Source organism: Caloenas nicobarica, chromosome 7 (assembly GCF_036013445.1).
Source record: "Caloenas nicobarica isolate bCalNic1 chromosome 7, bCalNic1.hap1, whole genome shotgun sequence".
NCBI classification, from domain to species: Eukaryota; Metazoa; Chordata; class Aves; order Columbiformes; family Columbidae; genus Caloenas; species Caloenas nicobarica.
In genome coordinates, this window is record NC_088251.1 from 15,349,976 (window position 1) to 15,368,331 (window position 18,356).

Consider the following 18,356-nt stretch of genomic DNA (forward strand, 5'->3'; position numbering starts at 1 on the left):
CAGGGCTGGTGGGTGGCCAGGGCAGTTCATTGTGCAGAGGAATTACAAAGGGGACACAAAGAGCCACACACCACATTTTGTGTGTGCTTCCTCTCCCGGGCCGCCTGGGCCTTTCTTTTGCTGTGTTGAGGGTGAGCTTTCTGTGTAAATCCCTGGGGCGCAGGGGGAGAATAGGTGTCTTTGTGAAAGAGGCTGGAAAAAAAAAAGGAAAAAAAAAGAAGCAAAAGCCCAAAACCCGGGCCCAGCAGTGGCAGGCTGCAAGGACAAGAGCACAGAGATTCCCAGAGCATGTAAAGACATTCCTACAACCAGGGGATCAGGGGTCAGCAGGCTGCAAGGACACGTGTGTTTGTACACACCATCCCACTCACGGGAACAAGGATAGCTCCCCACAGCATCCCACCACTCTGCACACGTTGTCCCCAAATGTGCAGCCAGGGTGGGACTTTCCCAGAGGCACATCCTCAGCTACAGCCAGCTTTTGCCTTCTCACTGTCCCAGGCACAATTTTGGGGGACTGGCAGCCAGGAAAACCCCATGGCTGGACAACCTGGGAGTGCTCTGTTTTGGACTCGCTGTTACGGTCACTGCTGGTGTCTCTCTGTGAAGGGATGGAAACAGGAGAGGAGCAGACGCTGCCCGGCTCTACAGAGATGGGGGCACTGGAGGAAGAGCAGTTGTGACTGGCAAGGGAGTGACAAAAGGGAGAGACAGCATCTTCAACTGCCAGCACTATTTGCCCTCTGAACTCCAAACCAGAGCTCTTGCAAAGCTCAGCCGGCACCTCACCAGGCAGGGTACTTTGTAGCTTGTAAATTAAAGCAAAGCCATCTTTCCCTTTTACTGCACTTGTAAAATATAACTCTGCCTAAGATGCTCAGACAGGATTGCAGCTTGGGGGTCAGGAAGGCCACGGCTGAGCATCCCCCAGGGAGAGTGTGGGAAGACTGGCGCCAGTGGATGGTCCCCAGCCCGGCTGAGAGCAGCGGGGGCAGCCTGGGAGCACCCCCCAACAGTCCCAGCCCCATCCCCACCAGCAGATGTGCCTGCTCAGATATTGCGTTGCATTGTCTGGGATGGAGAAGAGCCTCTGGAGGTGGCTTTGCTCAGCCAGTTTTGGGGAGCGGGGATGCTCAGGGGCTTTGTGAGCAATTAAGGTCCTGGCCTGGGATGGAGGAGCTGGACTGACGTCCCCAGTGCCCAGAGGACATCCATCACCCAAAAGGGGAGACTTTATCACTGGGACACCTCTGTGCACTGGGCTGAGACGCAGAGCCCTCTCTGGGGTTCCTGCTCCAACCCTGTCCCTTCCTGTTTTCATCATCAGGAAAAGAAGTACAGTCTCCTTCACAACTTCAAAGGACATCCAATCCACCTCTTCCCACCTGAGTGTTCAATGGTTAACTGCTCTTCATGGTGAAAAAGCCAAATTTAATTCTAGTCTGAATTTGTCTGGTTTCAGCCTCCAGCTATTGAATGATTTTATGCTTTTTCTCTTTTTCTTCTCTTTTTTTTTTACAAAATTAATAAGGTGCCTACAATCAGGCTTCTCCCCATGCAGGTATGCAGAGACAGGGATCAAATCACCTCCTAGCCTCCTCTTGCATACACTAAATAGGCTGAGCTTTTTAATTCTTTTCACTAGAAGGCAGGTTTTCTAGACCTCCAATTATCCTGCACTTCCTCTCTGAGCACTTTCTAATTTCCCAACGTCTCTCTAAACTGTGGGCCCTGAAGCAGAAATGATGCTCAGCAGAGGCTTTCCCACCGCCCCCCAAAACAGCAACCCCCGCCAGCTGCTGGTACCCAGAGCTGCTCTGCTCATCCATCACCCCCAAGCTGTAGTGCTGGAAGCCCGCATCCCAAAGCATGCTGCCGTGACAGCTGCTAAGTCCTTTTCAGTGTAACCACGTCCCCAGATGCTGTTCCTTGTCTTGTAGCTGTGACCTACATTTTTTTTCTCCCCAGCTGCATGACCTTGCATGAGGATGTGTTCCAGCGCAGGTGTTTCAGGCAGAGCATCCCGACAGCAGCACCAGCCCCACTCTTTTTATCTATCAGTTTGTGCTTCCTTCCAAACAGTGCTCTGTGATGGTGCAGGTGGCTTTTTCCCCAGGTACACCACCTGCACGGCCCAGCTCACTGCACACCCTCGTCTGGAGCCGGGCAATAGAAGGAGGCAATGAGAGGTCAGAAGGCTCAGCGGGGGGTTGGTAAAAGTCAATATCGCCACTAAAGATTCCAAGACGACTGTGGGTCTGCAGAAATGGTGAACATCAGTTCACCACTATCAGAGCGCCACTGCACCCTGCCAGAAAGGCGATCATGACAGTTCCCGCGGGAAGTCTACCAGTGAAGCACATTGTCAGAAATGCTATAGTGATTTTTGCAGAATATTAATGTTTTCATGGCAGTATCCTCCAGGCAAGAGTAAAATGACTTGCAGAAGTCTCGGTATATCATGTCACCACAGTCGCTACTTATCAACCCAATTTGTCAGCTCATAAAGAAAAATGATATCATGTTTGTTTGACGAGAGCAATTTTCCATGTGGATTGGCATTAATTATCCTTTAATTCCTCCCTGATTCCTGCCCATATCATTATTGTAGCAGGGATCAGTATCAAGCTGGAGGCAGAGCAGCCGGCTGCTACCCATGGGGAGGCGTCACAAGGACGCTCCATCTTCACTCATGGCAACTCGGCCCAGTCAGTGCCACAGGGGTTAACAACCTCACTGTCACTCTGCAGGTGGCAAAATGACTGATGCATGGAAAGTGTCACATCCCTCCCTGCATAGCCCAAGTCCTGGCCAGGGGCAGTTGCTAAGAAACAAGACCAGGATGGAGAGAGTGAAGAAGGATGGGAGAGAGTGAGGACATGCCATGCTGGACCCTGCTGGGCTCAGATCCTGCCCTGGGGTGCTGAAGGCTCATAAAGGCTCCCAGCACCAACCGACTCCTGGTCCCCAGACTTCATGGAGCAACTCCTGGGACACAAAACCCCCTACACAGCTGATGGGGGCTGGGAGCAGCCCAGCCGAGAGGTGCAAACACCGGCAGCGTGGGGCTCATGCCATCATTGCTGCACAAGCTCCCCATGCCATGGGGCAGCCACAAGCCTTCAATAACCTGAGGCACAGGAGCAGGCTCAGGTGCACATGCAATAGGCAGAGGGGCAGGCAGCCCTGGCAGCACACCGGCCGTGCTCCCAGCCCACCACAGCCAATGCCCAGCACAGGCTGACCCTCCAGCTCATCGCCCATGGGGCCTCGCCTCTCCCCACCAAGCTGGGGCACCTCCTGCCCCGAGGAGTGGGCTCAGACCACAGCAGGGACATTTTGCTGCCTGAGCAAAGAGCCAGCTTTGAGTAACCACCCCTGCCAGGGATGGAGACCTGCCCACCCCGCAAGCACCTTTCCTTGGGCAAGAGACAGCCCTGGCCGCGAGCTGGGGCAGACCCTGGAGCAGCCAATATTTGCTTTCCTTCTGGTTAATCCTCAGGCTGAGGAATGTGGGGTCACCACCTGTGTACCTCCCCCGAGAGGCGGTTGTGTGTGGAGGGATGCGAGGATGTCCCTTTTCAGCCACGCTATTTATTTTCTTAATATTTGTGGAAGGAAACGAGAGCCAGGGGGAAGACGTGAGGCCAAGGATGGGCCAGGAGGGCTGGCAGAGTGCATCGGCCAAGGGTCAGCAGATGAAGGAGGCTGGCCATCGCTTCCCAACCTCCTCACGCACCTCCCTGACACCCTGCCCAAACCCTCCTCAGCCCCCACCTTCTGCTGCAGCCCCTCTGGATGGGGAACACAGGAGTGAGTCTCCTCTCCTATCCCTTGTCTCATTCCCCGGCTCAGCTATCTGCTTGGATGCAGCTGGATGTGCTGGTGCAAACAGCTGCATCCACAAAAAGCCATTGCAGGGCATGTGGACTCACTCCCGCCAGGAGCAGGGCTTTTCTAGCTATCAGTGCCAAAAAGTACCACTTGATACAGACTCCCGTTAGACCCGATCGACTCTTCTGCAGCCCATTCCCCTAAGAAGCTTAAATTCCCCACTAAACTATGAGCCATCCTACAGCATGGGTGATATTCCCAGCAGCCAGCCGGCTTGCAGCTTATGTCCCGCTCCTGCTCTCAGCCATTAATAAAACTCAAAAGCAATAATCCTGCCCGCAGCCCTGTGGTCCCCAGCAGCAACACCGCTCCCCAGCAGCCCTTCGCTCCTGCACGCTTCATCTTGCCTGGGACCAATGCGCTTCCAGACTGGGCACTGCCAGCAGACAGGCTGTGAACAGGCAGCCCTGGCACCGCGTAGCAGGTCTGGAGGAGAAATCCGGCCATCGGTGGGAGGCACAGCCCTGGGAGAATCAGGGAGGGCCGTCACCACATCTCTAATCTCTACAGGTATGGGCAGGGCCACACAAGCAATTTAGCTCCTGTCTCTGGGACTCAGTTTTCCACCTGTAAGTAAGAAAAAGTATGATGATGTCTGCAGCAGCGGGGACATCAGACTGAGAGAGCACCCCAAGGTACCCTAAAGCCCAGGGGGAGGGCATCGAAGACTAAATATTATCATTCCTCACATTGCAACGAAGACTGCTGAGCAGAAACTGCCACTCCAGCAGGCTGTATTTGCATTGTCAGTTAACGCTGGAGCTGAGGCACCTCTGAAAGCTGGACTCGCATGGAGCTGGGGTTGTCTCCAGCCCCGTGTCCCCAGCCCCTGCGATGCTTGGAGTGGGGAGAGCAGAGCCTGCTGCACACTGTGCTCCCTACCAGCCAGGGCAGGTGCCTCCTGTGGTGCATCTGTCTGCTTGCACCAGGCACAGCCGGGCGGTGCAGAGGCAGCCAGCACCCCAGAAGCCTGCGAACACCCCGGTCCCACAGAAACAGGCTCAGAGCAGCCACGCTGCTGCAGGAGAGCCAGGCAGCCGCCCACCGTAGCATCCCAGCTCTCAGCCCCGAGCTCCTTGCCAGCGGCCTCTGGCTGGGGTTGGGGTTGCGGGGGTGTTTCCCAGTCCGTGATGCCCATCTGGAACCCATTAGGCACCTTTAATCCCCCTCATCCATTCTGGTGCTGTCTGAGCTCCCCCCCACCAACACACACAAACGCTGCCATTCAAGCAGTTAATTTAAACAAATTCTGCCCAGCCACCACCTCGAGAAGCGATGAAAAAGCCAAATGAAGCAGCTCAAAGACATGGGGGGAGTAGGGAGGGGAGGAAAAAAAAAAAAAAAAAAAAAAAAGAAAGAAAAGAAAGAAAAGCACTCAGCACAGCAGGGCTGATACCCAGAAAGACCAGCTGCAACCTCCCATCCCAGCCAGCCCCAGTCCTCCCCTCTTGCAGGCAATCAGATACCATGTGGGCTGTGTAATTGGATGGCAAAGGATAGAGAGAGACATCTTAAAGCTTGGGTCTAATCTCATTAACACCCGGCTGTGGGGATGCTGTGAAATCATAGGATGCAGGAATGAGCAACACGCTGCACCCGTGGGGAAGAGAACAAGCAAGCCGGAGAGGGGCGGCAACACCAGGAGGTAGAAATGCCTCTGGTCAGACAGCAAGAGCTGGAAACACCACTGAGTCCTGGGAATGCAGCCAGTCTGCCTGCTTGCTCTCATTTACCCCACCAGCACAGATCCTCCCCCAACCCACCACACTGCCCTGACTTTGTCCCTGTGATTAGTAATGAATAGTGCTGGCAGTAATTGCCGGACAGTAATAGCCTGGATGCGCAACGCAGAGAAGCTGCAACGGAGCATCCCTGGGGTGAAACCCTGATGCCAGGTACCTGCACCCTGACCTGACACCCTATGCCACGCATGCACCAATTTTGCACTTCCACTGTGCTTGCCATGAAGCAGCACGTAGCCAGCAAACTGCGTGGCTGCATGTTTTGCTGGGTACATGCCGATCCATGGCAAGCAGGATCACCAGTCCCCACGCAAACATGCCAAAAGTGTCCTATGACTGGATCGACCTCCAACCTGCATCCCCAGGCCCCTGTTGCCAAGGTGACCCGCAAGCCCGCATCCCATAGCGACAGGCCAACTGCGGCCCCTGGGAAAAAACATCCCAGCTCAAGGGTAAGGGCGGGGGGATGAAGCGCCCACCCACCTGTGCGGCTCGGAGCCGGACAAAAGCTCCTTTGAGTGCTGTACCAGGGATGGGAAGCCGGGGGGGATGCAGGGCCAGGACTCCTGGGTCCCCTTCCCAATTCTGCCACAGGATGGTGTGGGGATGGAGGACTTCCCAGCTCCGGGATGAGAGGCACTTTTTAGAAGCTTTTCCTGTACTTTCCACATTTGATACTCTGCCTGTGCTATGGGGCTAACAACCTTCACTCCTCCTCCGCAAGATCCCGAAATTATCATTTCCCAAACACTCAAGAGGACGGTCAAGCTCTTGCCACCTGCACATCCCAGAGAAATCTCTTCCCTCCAGCCCCAGGGCCTGGAAAAAGTCTGAGCAACTTCTTTCTAAGCAGCTCTGTCACAAACGCCATCCCCCATCAGAGGGGCAGTGAGGACTAGACAGAGAGAAGGGGGGACGAGGAAACCATTTTAAACCATCCCTGCCATCTCCTGCCTCCCAGTTTACAGAACACAAGACAACGAGATGTCTTCGGTTACCAACAGCTCCCTTGGGAGCAGTAAAAACTAATCCAGCTTTTCCTGTCCTGAAGGGAAATACAGACTCAAACGGGGACTGAAGCCTCCGGGGGAAAAGGGGGGTGCAAGAACCATGAAAGGGCCAGAGGAGGCAGCCAGTAAGACCCCCTAATCCATACACTGCTTAGCTCTGGCGGGGCAGCGGGGGTCCCAACCACAGACGTCTGCATCTTGCTGGTTAAGTGAGGATAAGCCTGGGAGAATAATTAATTTAACACAGATGAGAATCTGGAAAATGAATCCCCATCTCCCCAAACCCACCCCCAGCATGCTGCCGGCCGGGTTTCTTTGTGCAGGCAGCTGCCCTGTGCTTGTGCCCGAATGCTGATCGCAAGCACAGGGAAATCGGGCTCTCCAAACCAAGATGCCCCCAGCCCACGGCTTCCCTTGGTAATGTCTACAAGCCCTGCCACACCAGGAAATGCCCGGGTAGTGAGAAGGGGCATCTTCCCCACTCACACACATTTGGTCTTTACGGCACTTCAGCATGGGGAAAATTACCCACCTACAGCAGTGAGAAAAATCAACCAGCAAAAACAGGTTAATTATCTGGCTCTGCACATTAACACATCTGTGGGATACACGTGCAGGGGTACCAAGTTGTAAATTACCCTAAAATCACCACGTAAGACTTTTTTCTTCTACATCCTAGAGGTCTAGTTACCAAAGGCTAATTCCGCTCACGATTCTTTAAAATTACTTTGAACCTTTCTACTATCTGAGCTGTGAAAACGAGAAAGGAAATGCCTTTATTCTGCTCCCAAAACACATGGACAAAGGGATCGGCTTCTCAGAGCGCTCTTTTAACTCTTTCAGGGCACCAAAGGTGGCCGAGGGGTGAACGTGGTACAATGCAGTCAATGAGCTGCGAGGGGTGGGGGGAATAAATAATTTCACTGTGTTTAATAGCTGTGTAATTAGCACCACTGCCCAGCATTAGGAAGACCTAGCCTTAATTTTCTGTCACTTTTTCCTGCGGGTTGCAAATTCCCATTTGCTGGTGCAACAGGGATCACTGGGCAGGGCTGCCCTGCACAGTGGCTCGTGGAGCGGGGCACTTTGCCAAAAGGGGCAGGGGGCTTGAAGCTGCACCTCACTACAGACCCAGACCCTTTCGCTTTAATAACGTTATGAAAACCAAATTCAAGCCTGGACCCAAAGCAAGACGGAGTGTGTGTCTGGCGGTGCTGGTGGCTCAAGCAGGGCACCCCAGGCGCAGGACCTGACCCCACCATCGCCAGGGAAACCCTGGAAGCAGCTCAATGCCCAGAAAGCCAGAGCCAGCCCTGAGTCAGGAGCACAACGGGGTGCGCAGGGAGACGGAGCAGATTATCTCCAGGCAGTCAGCTGGCAATGCCCGCTCCTGGCAGCCCCGGCTCGCCAGCGGGATAACGGCTCAGAACAGAGCAGGGGGCCAGGGCACCCCCGTGTAGGGTCTGCACCATCACCTCGGTGGGAGGGGGCCCAGGTTGGTGGGAAGCAAAGGGGGAGGCTGCTTGGTGGCAGGTTGGGGCACAGCTGTGACCCTCACCCTGGCACTCCTGTGCTTCCAGTGACTGCGAGTCAGGTCCCAAAAAATTTATGGAAGCACCTAAATGTAAAAAGGTCTTTTAAAAGTGTTTAATTCATGAGGCTTTGAGGTTGGGCTGTACTCAGGATTCCCCAGGGAAGCTTTTTGGGGTCCTAAAAAAAAACCAAAACAAAAAAAACCCAGCTGAGGTCTGTGGCACATTAACGATGGAGGAAGAAGGGGGAGAGCAAGCAGGCAGCAAGCAGCTCCCTGCACAACGGTGCCACTTCCCTGGAGGGGACACCCAGCACAGAAGCCCGGAGATGCGCTTGCTGCACCCATAAGGATGCTGTCCCCAGAGGGGACAGCAGCGCAAGGACATGCAAACCCACCTCAGCCCGGCCCCACTGCAACCCCCTGGTCCCCCCAAAGCCAGGAGTGCCAGCCGCAGCCCCTTGCCGCCTGCCAGCCCGCTGCGGAGGGGGCTGGCCGCCCGCCCAGCAGCATCTTTTCCAAGGTAACCTCCCCACCTATTAGTGGCACATTTGTTTTCCCGCGTTTCCTTAGAGCTGTCATGAGCCACACTGACTCTTTGTTCCTGGGGGCTGCTGTGAGGCCACACTTCCCCCTCCCCATCCCCCACGCTGGTGGGGGAGTCTCACAGCACGCGGAACCCACTGTTCCCCCCCAGCTGCCAGGATCAACATGCTCCTCCTCCTGATTGGTATTCGGGGGGACACGTCTCAGCCTGCCCCCTCCCCAGCCCCACTCCATCCCCAACAGAAGGGGCTTTGTTGGGGAGCGTGAGGGGGTACAGCACCCTGAGTCGAGGAGACAACAGCCAAAACGTGGGCACGGTGACAGCGAGGACACTTGGCCTTTGCCTGGCAAGAGGAGGGGGATGCTGTTGGAGGGCGAAACTGGGAGAGAAATGCAGGATGCTGGGGAAGCAGGGAGGTTTGCTCTGAGGGGGAGCTGCTCTTTGCTCTGACCTTGGCACCCGGCTCTTACACTGCGGACCTCTGTGCAGGGACACCAGCATGTACGTATCTGTGCAAAGAGCAAAGGGGCAAGTGCCTGGGGACCTGAAGTGACCGTGCTCTGGCACAGAAAGATGAAAATATGATGCTGTGCCCACAGGTCCCTTCCCACGTCAGCAGCTGCAGGCTCCCAGGCGCATGCTGAGCACATAGTCTGCAGAACAAGCACAAAACCTCTCTAGGGGTAGTAAATCTCAGCCAAAGCCCCAAGAGGAGTGGCCATGGGAGGACAGGTGAGAGCCTGGCGCAGGAGAGCCGGTGCACAGCCAGAACCAGCCCATGACCCCAGCAGGAATTCCAGAAGCCAACACACAGGCAGGCACCAAAAATCCCCTGTCAGATCGAAACCAGGGCTCAGGCAGGTGAGTCCCTCCGGTTGGGAGAGGAGCAGAGCTGCAACACCCACATCCCCCAGCAAGCATCCTCCCCATACCCACACCTACCCCCCAGCACAGCCACCCACCGCAGGGACATGGGAATGCTCCCCCACCCAGCCGCCACCAAGCACGCATTTTTGTTCCATCGTTTCTTCATCTCTCCCTTTCCTATCCGGGGGTTTTCCCAGTGCAGCACCAAGAGGGACGGTCACTGGTACAGTCTTGCAAGCAACACCTCCCACACGCAGCCAGCCCCATCTGAGCAGGGCCTGGTTTGTTATTCCTTTCTCCGACAGCTCCTTTTTCACTTGTCACTCTGTTTTGCTACTACTCAGCTCACAGCTTCCTTCTGCCTGGTTGTGGTCCTCTCCTTCTTGAAGGATGTGATTTGCATTTTTTTGGGTTATTTAGCACTGCTCCATTTTTCCCCTGCCTGCTTTTCTAAAGGCAATTAGGGCTGGGTTTAGCCAGATGCAGGGATGGTGTGAGGAACCTGCCCCAGAGCTCACTGGAATGCAACCTCTCCTGCCTGGGCATAAACACCTTAGGTGTTTTTTGCAACTCAGCTCAGAAGTCCCTCATCACCCGGATCTTTAAATACCCCTGGTCCAGAGGGAGTCTGGATCACCCCCTGGTCTCTGTCTCAGCTCCCAGACAGAAGCAAGTGGAGAAGCATCGCTACTCCTCTGCAGGCTCCAGCTGCACGAGGAGAGTCTCATAGGAGCGTGACAATCCCTCCAGCTCCTATAGCATTTCTCATGTCCCTGGCTCAGAAAGCCACTGGTCCTGATTGAGATGTTAATGCTGTTTCCAGGGAGCCCCTGCCCTTACAGATGGAGAGCAGCACCGCCGGCCCTTCCCCCTGGGCTTGGCTGCCAGCTCGGATGCAGCACAGTCTCCTCCCTTTTTGTTGGCATGGGTCTGACAATAACCAATGGGCCACAGCCCATGTCTTAAATCTTACTCCTTCTGGAGAAAAGACCTTTTTCCCTCCACTCTCTGCTTATCCTCTCCCAGTTGCCACTCTGAGCATGGAGCGGCTGCTGCAGCTTTCGGTGAGGGAAACCTCTGGACAGCCGCTGCCACGGGGATACATCCAGCTGAGGCCACCGGTCCCCTCAGGGAGTATCTCCACAGGGCTCCCCACAGCCAAGCACCTACTGCTCCTCTCTTTCCTCGCGCCAGCTCAGCTTCTCTTGGAGAAAACTGTTTATTTATAGCCATCCTGGCTGCCTTTAGCACATTTCAACAGCCCACGTCTTTGCCTCCCTGACGATGTTCCCGCAGGGTTTCTGTTCTCACGCTGCTGCTATGGCCATCTCGCCTCCTCTGTCCTCCTCGCCTCACCCACCCAGCACTCCCAAAGGGGCTTAGAAACAGCTTCAGGAGGAGGTTTTAAGGGAAGGTAGGGAGAGAAGGGAGACAGGGCTACAAAATTCCTCTCCCATTCTTCCCAAGGGAGCAGAGAGAAACACAAGGGCTTTGGTCCCTGCTCCCAGGGGAATCCCAAGGGGAACAAACAACTCCTGAGAGCTCAGGAGAGATGCTGAAGTCAGGTCTGCCAGCATCCCCCTGGCTTCTGGCATGCCACAGGCTGCACCAGGGCACCAGTGCTGAGCCCAGGTGTGCGCAGCTGCAGGGCACCGAGGACCAGCACCGGGCAGCACAAGAGCAAAGGTCACCTTCTTGCCTGGGTAGTTTTCCTCAATGGAAGGAAAGATCCATGTTTTTTTCTCAGCTCTCCACCTCGCAGGAGACACGCTCTTCCCCAGTGAGCTGGGGGGGGGACCCCAGCCCCCCCAAAGCCCACAACGCTTTGTTCTTTCATCCAGTGCTGACAGTTTAATTAAACCCAGTTTGAGATGGGGTCGCTGGGGTCATGCGCTCTCCAGCGAAACCTCAGATCAGCACCATTTCCAGCCACCGGCACTGCTTAATGAGTTATCCGCTCATTGCGGCAGATATAAATAAGGGAGGCCACGCGGAGAGTCCTCCTGCCTCTTGGTCCTGCTGCCAAGGTGCTGGCACAGCCTCCCCCATTCACCATCTCAGACCAAGAGGGGCTCTGCACAGGCGTCAGCTCAGTATTCCCAAATACCAAGGGGAAAACATTCCTCTCCAGCCATCTCACCTCCCCCATGCCCTCACCCGAGGTTTGCTTTCCGCTGGCCCTTTCCTGCCATTCCCCAGTTTATTTAAGCGCTGATGGATCAGGTTTAACTCCAACCCTTTCCATTATCCCAATGCACAAATGCTCTTTATAGCCAAGATCCGAGTAACTAATTGCAGCTCGAGCTGGGCTGGGAGACCACAAAGCACCACCAAGGTGGATTAGGTTTTGACACTCAGACCCAGGAGGCGGACAAACAGCTCTCTATCCTGAACTCAGCCCAAGGCCGTCCTCCCTGTGCTTGTGAGATATTTCTATAAGGCCCAAGGTACAGTGGAAAACTGCTCTGTGGGTATCACATACCCCACATTCAATAGACTTGCCTTAACCTGCTGCTGTGTTACTAAAGATGCACCAAGACTAAGGCTGGAAGAGGCTGGAGCATCCAGGCCAGCACCCAGGTACCCATCTGAGCAACCCCCACTGGTCCCCCACCTGGTTTTCTGCCTCAGCTGCCACCCACCTGCCAAACCCAGCAGCCTCATTTCTCACATAAACAAATCTCAGCCCAACTTGCTCAGCCAGTTTCTGCTAATTCAGGACCTCCCAGTATTACAGTGCAAGTGCCCCACTAGGACACCAGGACCTAGCAGGCACCTCCAGAGCTCCAGAAGCACACAGCGGGGAACCGCACTGGGCAGGGCAAGGGGAAGCCTGCACAGGAACTGCTTGCTGGAAATGATCTGGAGACCAGGGTCTACAAGAGCACGATGCTGTAAGAGCTCTCTCTTCCCACCCCATCCTGGCATCCTAGTCTGACTCTGGGGCGGGGGGGGGGGCGCTGAGCAGTGGTGCCACCGCAGATCCATTTCAGCAGTTAAATAAGTGCAAAGCCTGGTGGAGAGGCTCCGATTTCAGTTCAAGGCAAGATGATTTCAATTTAACTTAAACCTGCTCCCCACTGACTCATATCCCTGTAGCCTGAGCCAGGTTTGCAGCAATTTAAGAGCGTTGTCATGACCTCCCACACCGGCTGGACTAGCACGGCTCAAGATCCCACCTCCAGCCAAGCCAGCATGACAGTGTGGCTAGGCAAGCCCTGCTCTGGGCACACCCTGCCCTGCTGTCCCCCCCAAACCATCCTTGGGCACCTCAGCAACAAGCAGTTGTGAGGAGGTGGAGCAGAGAGTCCTTTGTGGGGCTCTGCTGCCCAAACGCAGCACCGGAGGCTCTTCCAGGGCAGCAGCTCCTGACGTGCTCCCTGGGCAGCCGCAGCACTGCACCACTGCTGTCACCCATGCAGGCAGCATGTGGGGTAACGGCTGCAGAGGAGGATGGCAGGAGGCTCAGTGTGTGTCCCCTCCCTCATCCTACAGCATGTCCCAGGGACCCTCTGCTCTGAGTATGCCTCAAAGATCCCCAAGACACAACACTGCCTACAGCTGAAGAGCTGCAAAAATCTGAGCCCACTCACACAGCCCTGGATTGCACAAGAAAAGCTCAGGGTGCTGGTGTACAGGCAGTGGTTGTCATAGCAGAGATGGCCAGAAAACAGTTTCAGGGCAGAGGAAAATAGGTTCAAAACAACCACCACATTGCAGGAAGCAACAGTAAAGCAACAGGCAGAGGTTGAAACACACCTGTGCATAGGGTGGCTGCAAGGAGCATCTTGCACACCTCTTCTCATCCACAGCAGTACACATAGCCCCATACACATTCTGTGGGGGCACATGCAGCCCCACACACGGTAGCACAGCCCCAGCCCCACGGGAGCCCAGGGGCTGCAGAGGGTCACACCACACAGCCCACTTGTGAGGGTGCCCTTCTGCATCTCCCTGATGAATTGTGGGGTTTGTTTTTTGAAAGACCACGGTATTCAAATCTAGAGAAGATTAAAAGGGGAACGTTAATGTTTGTACAATAATTCTCTTGGCCAAGTTTTTGTTATGCACTGGGTGGCTAGAGGAGGATGAGCCCTTGCTGGCGCCACGATATGGCACAGCTGAGCTCAACAAATGCCATTTGATAATTAATTGAACACCTGTGCTATCAGCTGCCATTACCTAGGCCCATCTTTGGCACTGGTCCACCATTTCACACATCCCACACTGGCAACCCACATGGTGTTTTAACCCTTCATTACATCGCCTCAAGCTGGACGCTGGGACTGACTCCCTGGCACTGTCAGAGAAACCAGCATCACCGCTGAGCAAAACGGCTCAGCCACAGCCTGCCTGTGCGGGCAGTGCTGTCTGGCCCTGACATGGCCATGCCTTTCCTGGCAATGTCTCAGCCCATTCAGTTATTTCATCCACTCCTGCCCTGCCCCAGCAGGGATCTGGCATTCTCATTTCACAGCTGAGAAATAGAGATACAAGATGCAGTAAGCATAGACCTTGTGTCCTAGCCACAATCTCCCAGCTCCTACACACTGCAAATCAGTCACAGGCTGTAAGCATCTTCTCTGAGCGATGCAGAGCACCCAGCCTCAGTGTGGCAAGCATCCTCTGCTCCTCACAGCCCCCTTTCCCAATATGCATGGTGCCTGACATAGCTGAGAGCCGGTAAATGCTTTGTTAAGAGGATTTCCTGCAGTTCGAACAATGCTGGCAGTGCCAATGGCACTGTTGCCCGATCAAAGGAGCCCCAGGCAAGGGAAAAGCAATATGGAAAAGAGACTATCAAAACCCAGCAACCCTCCCCAGGCAGTCTGCTGCTGCACAGACAGAAGAAGAGCACAGGGGTCTGCAGAGCTGGGGCTTGCATGACAGGAGATGGTCCCTGGGGGTGTTTCTGCGGGTGCAGAGGGACGGGAAGGGAGAGGGGCAGGCAGGGCTGTGCGGGGAGGGAGCAGCAGGAGTGAGGGGCTAAATCCACCCCAGGCAGGGCTTTCCCCTCCTTTCCCAGGCTTCCCCAGACACCAGCAAAAAGGCAGCTCTAGAGTAGGGCCATGGGGCTCTCTGGGCAGGATGTGACCCCCCAGGGACATCCTCTTTCACTCTCCCTTCATGACAACCCAATCCAGACTCTGTGACCCACACCCAGAGAGGAAGCTGCATGGCTCACAGCACCTCTGCAACCAGCACCATGCAGGCATAGCCCAGTTCAGCGACATCAGTCCCAGCCCAAACCACCAGCACCTCCTGCCACATCCCCACACACTGCAAGGGCTTGTAACACCACCCTTAACAGTATCAGTCTCAGGGCTTCTGCCAGGCAAAGCCAATTCCCTGCCATGCTGCACACTCGGGCTGCTCAGAAACAGGGCGCATTCCTCTGCCACACACTGAGACCAGACACCAGTAACCACAAGCACAAACCCCCAGAAGCAGCACCTTCTGGGATGTCAGTGCCCCCCAAACCCCTCGTCAGTCCCACAAGCAACACCCACAGGCACAAAAAGTACTCACAGCCGTGATAGCGCCTGGTTGTTCTGGAAGAGGAGCTCGGGCAGGGTGTGGAGCTGGTTGCGGTTCAGCCGTCTGCAGGGAAGGAAGAAAGGGTCAGGGTTTCGGGGGCAAAGCAACCATCCTGCCTGCAACCCAGCTGGCAGCTCTGGGCTCAGCTGGGGCTCTTTGGCTCACTCAAAGGGGCCATTAAAGCAGAGCATCCCACCTGGCGAGGACATCCCTGTCCTGCTCACACACTCTGAGGCAGAGGCAACCAACAGGGTATTAATAGACTTGAAATATTGTAATTACATGTAAACAGGACTCTATGCTGTTAACTTGCTGCTTGTTCAGCTCCTCGTATTTGCATGAGCAGCTCAGGATTTTTAAACTGCTGAGCTATTTTACTGAGTACTGGACTGGAACTTACAGCTCTCTCACTAAGGCAGAGGACACAGCTGATAGCAGTGAGAATGATTTGTGTTTAACCTGCCCCTCACCTCAAAAGCATTAGAAAGGACTTTAGGATCTATAGAAACAGAAATAGGTTTGCTTCCCACACTATAAAATACCAGCAGAGAAGATGTTTGAAGTCAGGCAGCACCAATACATTATAGTTTAAGGCAAAAAAAGAAAGGATGCTCTCTGCAACTAAACCGGGCTGCCTCTTGCCGACCTGCCTCCATGCCCAGGCACTCACAGCCGCTCCAGCTCCTTCATGTCATCAAACGCCCCACGCTCCACTGTGCTGATCTGGTTTTCCATCAGCTGCCTGCAGAGAGAAGGGGTCAGCTTTCTGGAAAGGTGGTCCCCAGCGCCCTTGTCTCACCAGTGGTGTCCCCGATGCTCCTGCAGACCCAGGGCCACCTCGCTCCCACCAACCCCTCAATAAAACCTGGACTCTTTCTCCCCACTGCTCCCCTGGCGGGAAGCCCACCATGCTCAGCCCAAAGCAGATGCCCTCCAGCCCCACCAGCAAAGGGCTCAGCATCATCTCTACCAACCCCATGAGAGGCCACAAGCCAAGCACAGCCCCAGGGTTGGGGCAGCCGGCCCCTCACTGGGAACTCACAGGACACGGAGCTGCTTCAGCCCAGCAAAGTCATTCTTGTTGATCCGCGTGATGTTGTTGCCGTTGAGCTCCCTGCAGAGAGAAGAGGCAGAGATCAGCAAGGAAGCACTCAGGAGGTGGCCAGGCACTGAGGCTCCCCAACAGCTCCTCACAAAGGGGAGACAAGGCCCAAGGGACAGCAGTGGCTGCTGCATTTCTGTGCTCCTCACCAAGAATGGCAGAGCCGGCTGCTGGCTCCAGAGAGGACCTCATCCTCAATGGCCAGCAGTGCTGGGCACACAGAAGCCTGGCTGACCAGGAGTGGGTAAGCTGGCCTCTTTCACGGACCATAAAGCAGCAAGGGGCAGGGGCTGCACAGCTCTCCCGTCTCCCTGTCCCCACACTGAATGCCTCCCTTGGGACAGAAGCCCCAGAGCCATCAGCAGTGCAATAAGCAGCCCAGCAACACCAGCAGCTGCCTGGCTGAATGCACATTATCCTGCTCTGGAAATGCAGCAAACACCTGGTAGGGTCATCCTAAACACACAGAGCAGTTTACAGAGGGCAGGGTTAATAAGAAAGCAAACAACCATCCCCAGAAAGCTGGATCCCTCCCACCCACACCCAGCTGCCGGTCACTCACATGCATCACAACTACTTCAGTGCACAGCCATCTCACACCTGCCAGAAGAATAAGCCACACTTTAAGTTTCACCTGCCAAGAGACACTTGTACATGACAAGCTGCTTCTCCTGGCACTGCTCTCTCGTGCAAAAGCCCTGGGTGACTGCAGGGAAAGGGACTCCAGCCAGAAGGGAGATGCCGCCCCAGCTTGCTCACCCTGCTGGTGGAAATAAGGGGAGGGAGCAGCCCATGGGGTGCCTACACCCACCCCATGGCTGCTGTCCAGCCCAGGCTCTGCTCAGCACCAGGGTAAGGTGTGCCCCACTGCTGGACGCACACCTGGCAGGGACTCTTCTCCCAGCCTGACAGCTACCCCTCCCCACTCTCCCCTGCCACGCTCTCCAACGTGCCCCTGCCAGGATTATCCTGCCTTAAAATACATTGAGACGGGAGCTGCAGAGATTTTTGCCTCGCAGTCTCAGCTTTGCAGTGCCTTTCCTTATTACAGGCTGTGACCACTGTAGGGAGAGGTGGACCATCAGCCCTGGGACCCACAGCCTGCAGAGCTGGGGGTTCCTGTGCAGCACCCCACGGCAGGACACAGCCAACCTGCCCACAGCATGCCCTGGGGATGGAGGATGCTCATGCCAATGCACAACCCAGGGAGGGCTCCCACACTTGGAGACCTGCTACCTGCACTGAACGCAGACACATAAAGAGGAAACAAACTACAGGAGGGGGAGGCAGTCAAGGGAAGGACGAGCTGCTGGACCCAGGGCAGGGACAGGAGGCTGCCCCCCCGGAGCAGGTTGCAGTGCCCGGGCAGGACACCAGCACCCAGGGCTCTACAATCCCACAGCCCCGGCAGCGGGACCGCGGAGCTGAAATGCCCCACTACACACGAGGGGCTGAATACAAAAGTCCATCACCCCAGCCAGAGCCAAAGCCTCCTGCCCCCGGGCTCTTCGGCCATGCGAGGGGCCGAGGGCAGCGGCGGGCCGGCCCCGGAGCCGCCGAGCAGCGTGCGGGGCCGCCGGGCACAGCCGCGCACCCCGGGGTGCTGTCATTGTCCTGCTGAAACGGCTGATAATGGCTAATGAGTTCCAGCTCGCCATTATAGCCTCGTAATTACACTGCTATTCAGCGCCCGAGATTGCCGGGCTCCTGCCATTATCCAGCCGTGTGTGCCTGTGCTCCGAAGGAGTGGGGGAGAGCACGTTACTAGGACACAGATGAATGCTAGCGGGGAATGAATAGCGGCTCCTCAGCCCCTGCGATTAAACTGAAACCCACGCTCCGGCTCTGCAGCCCCCCCGGCTCGCCCGGCTCCCTGTCCGGCCAGCGAGCACATCTGGCTCCCGGGGATGGGGCTGCAGCCCACAAAATTGCACCCTGCGGGGCTCCCTCCTGCCTCTCTTCCAGGGAGCAAAACCCACATCCAAGCTGTAAATCCCGAGGTGCTGGAGTGGGTCATGCATTTTAGGGGCATCTGTCATCACAGGAGGGGTGCCTCGGTATAGAATCATAGAGTAGTTTGGGTTGGAAGGCACCTTCAAAGCTCACCTAGTCCAATCCCCCTGCA

The 18,356-nt window shown here is 55.6% G+C and overlaps 1 protein-coding gene across 1 annotated transcript in view; it reads right to left on the minus strand.

Annotated features, from left to right (window-relative positions):
- SLIT1 (slit guidance ligand 1) overlaps positions 1-18,356 on the minus strand; it is a 61,182-nt gene that overhangs the window by 32,322 nt on the left and 10,504 nt on the right. Inside the window, exons 2-4 of the mRNA XM_065638558.1 lie at positions 16,172-16,243; positions 15,800-15,871; positions 15,121-15,192 (exon numbers count right to left, since the gene is read on the minus strand). Coding sequence (XP_065494630.1) covers positions 15,121-15,192; positions 15,800-15,871; positions 16,172-16,243 — 216 coding nt within the window. The remainder of the gene's footprint in view (positions 1-15,120; positions 15,193-15,799; positions 15,872-16,171; positions 16,244-18,356) is intronic.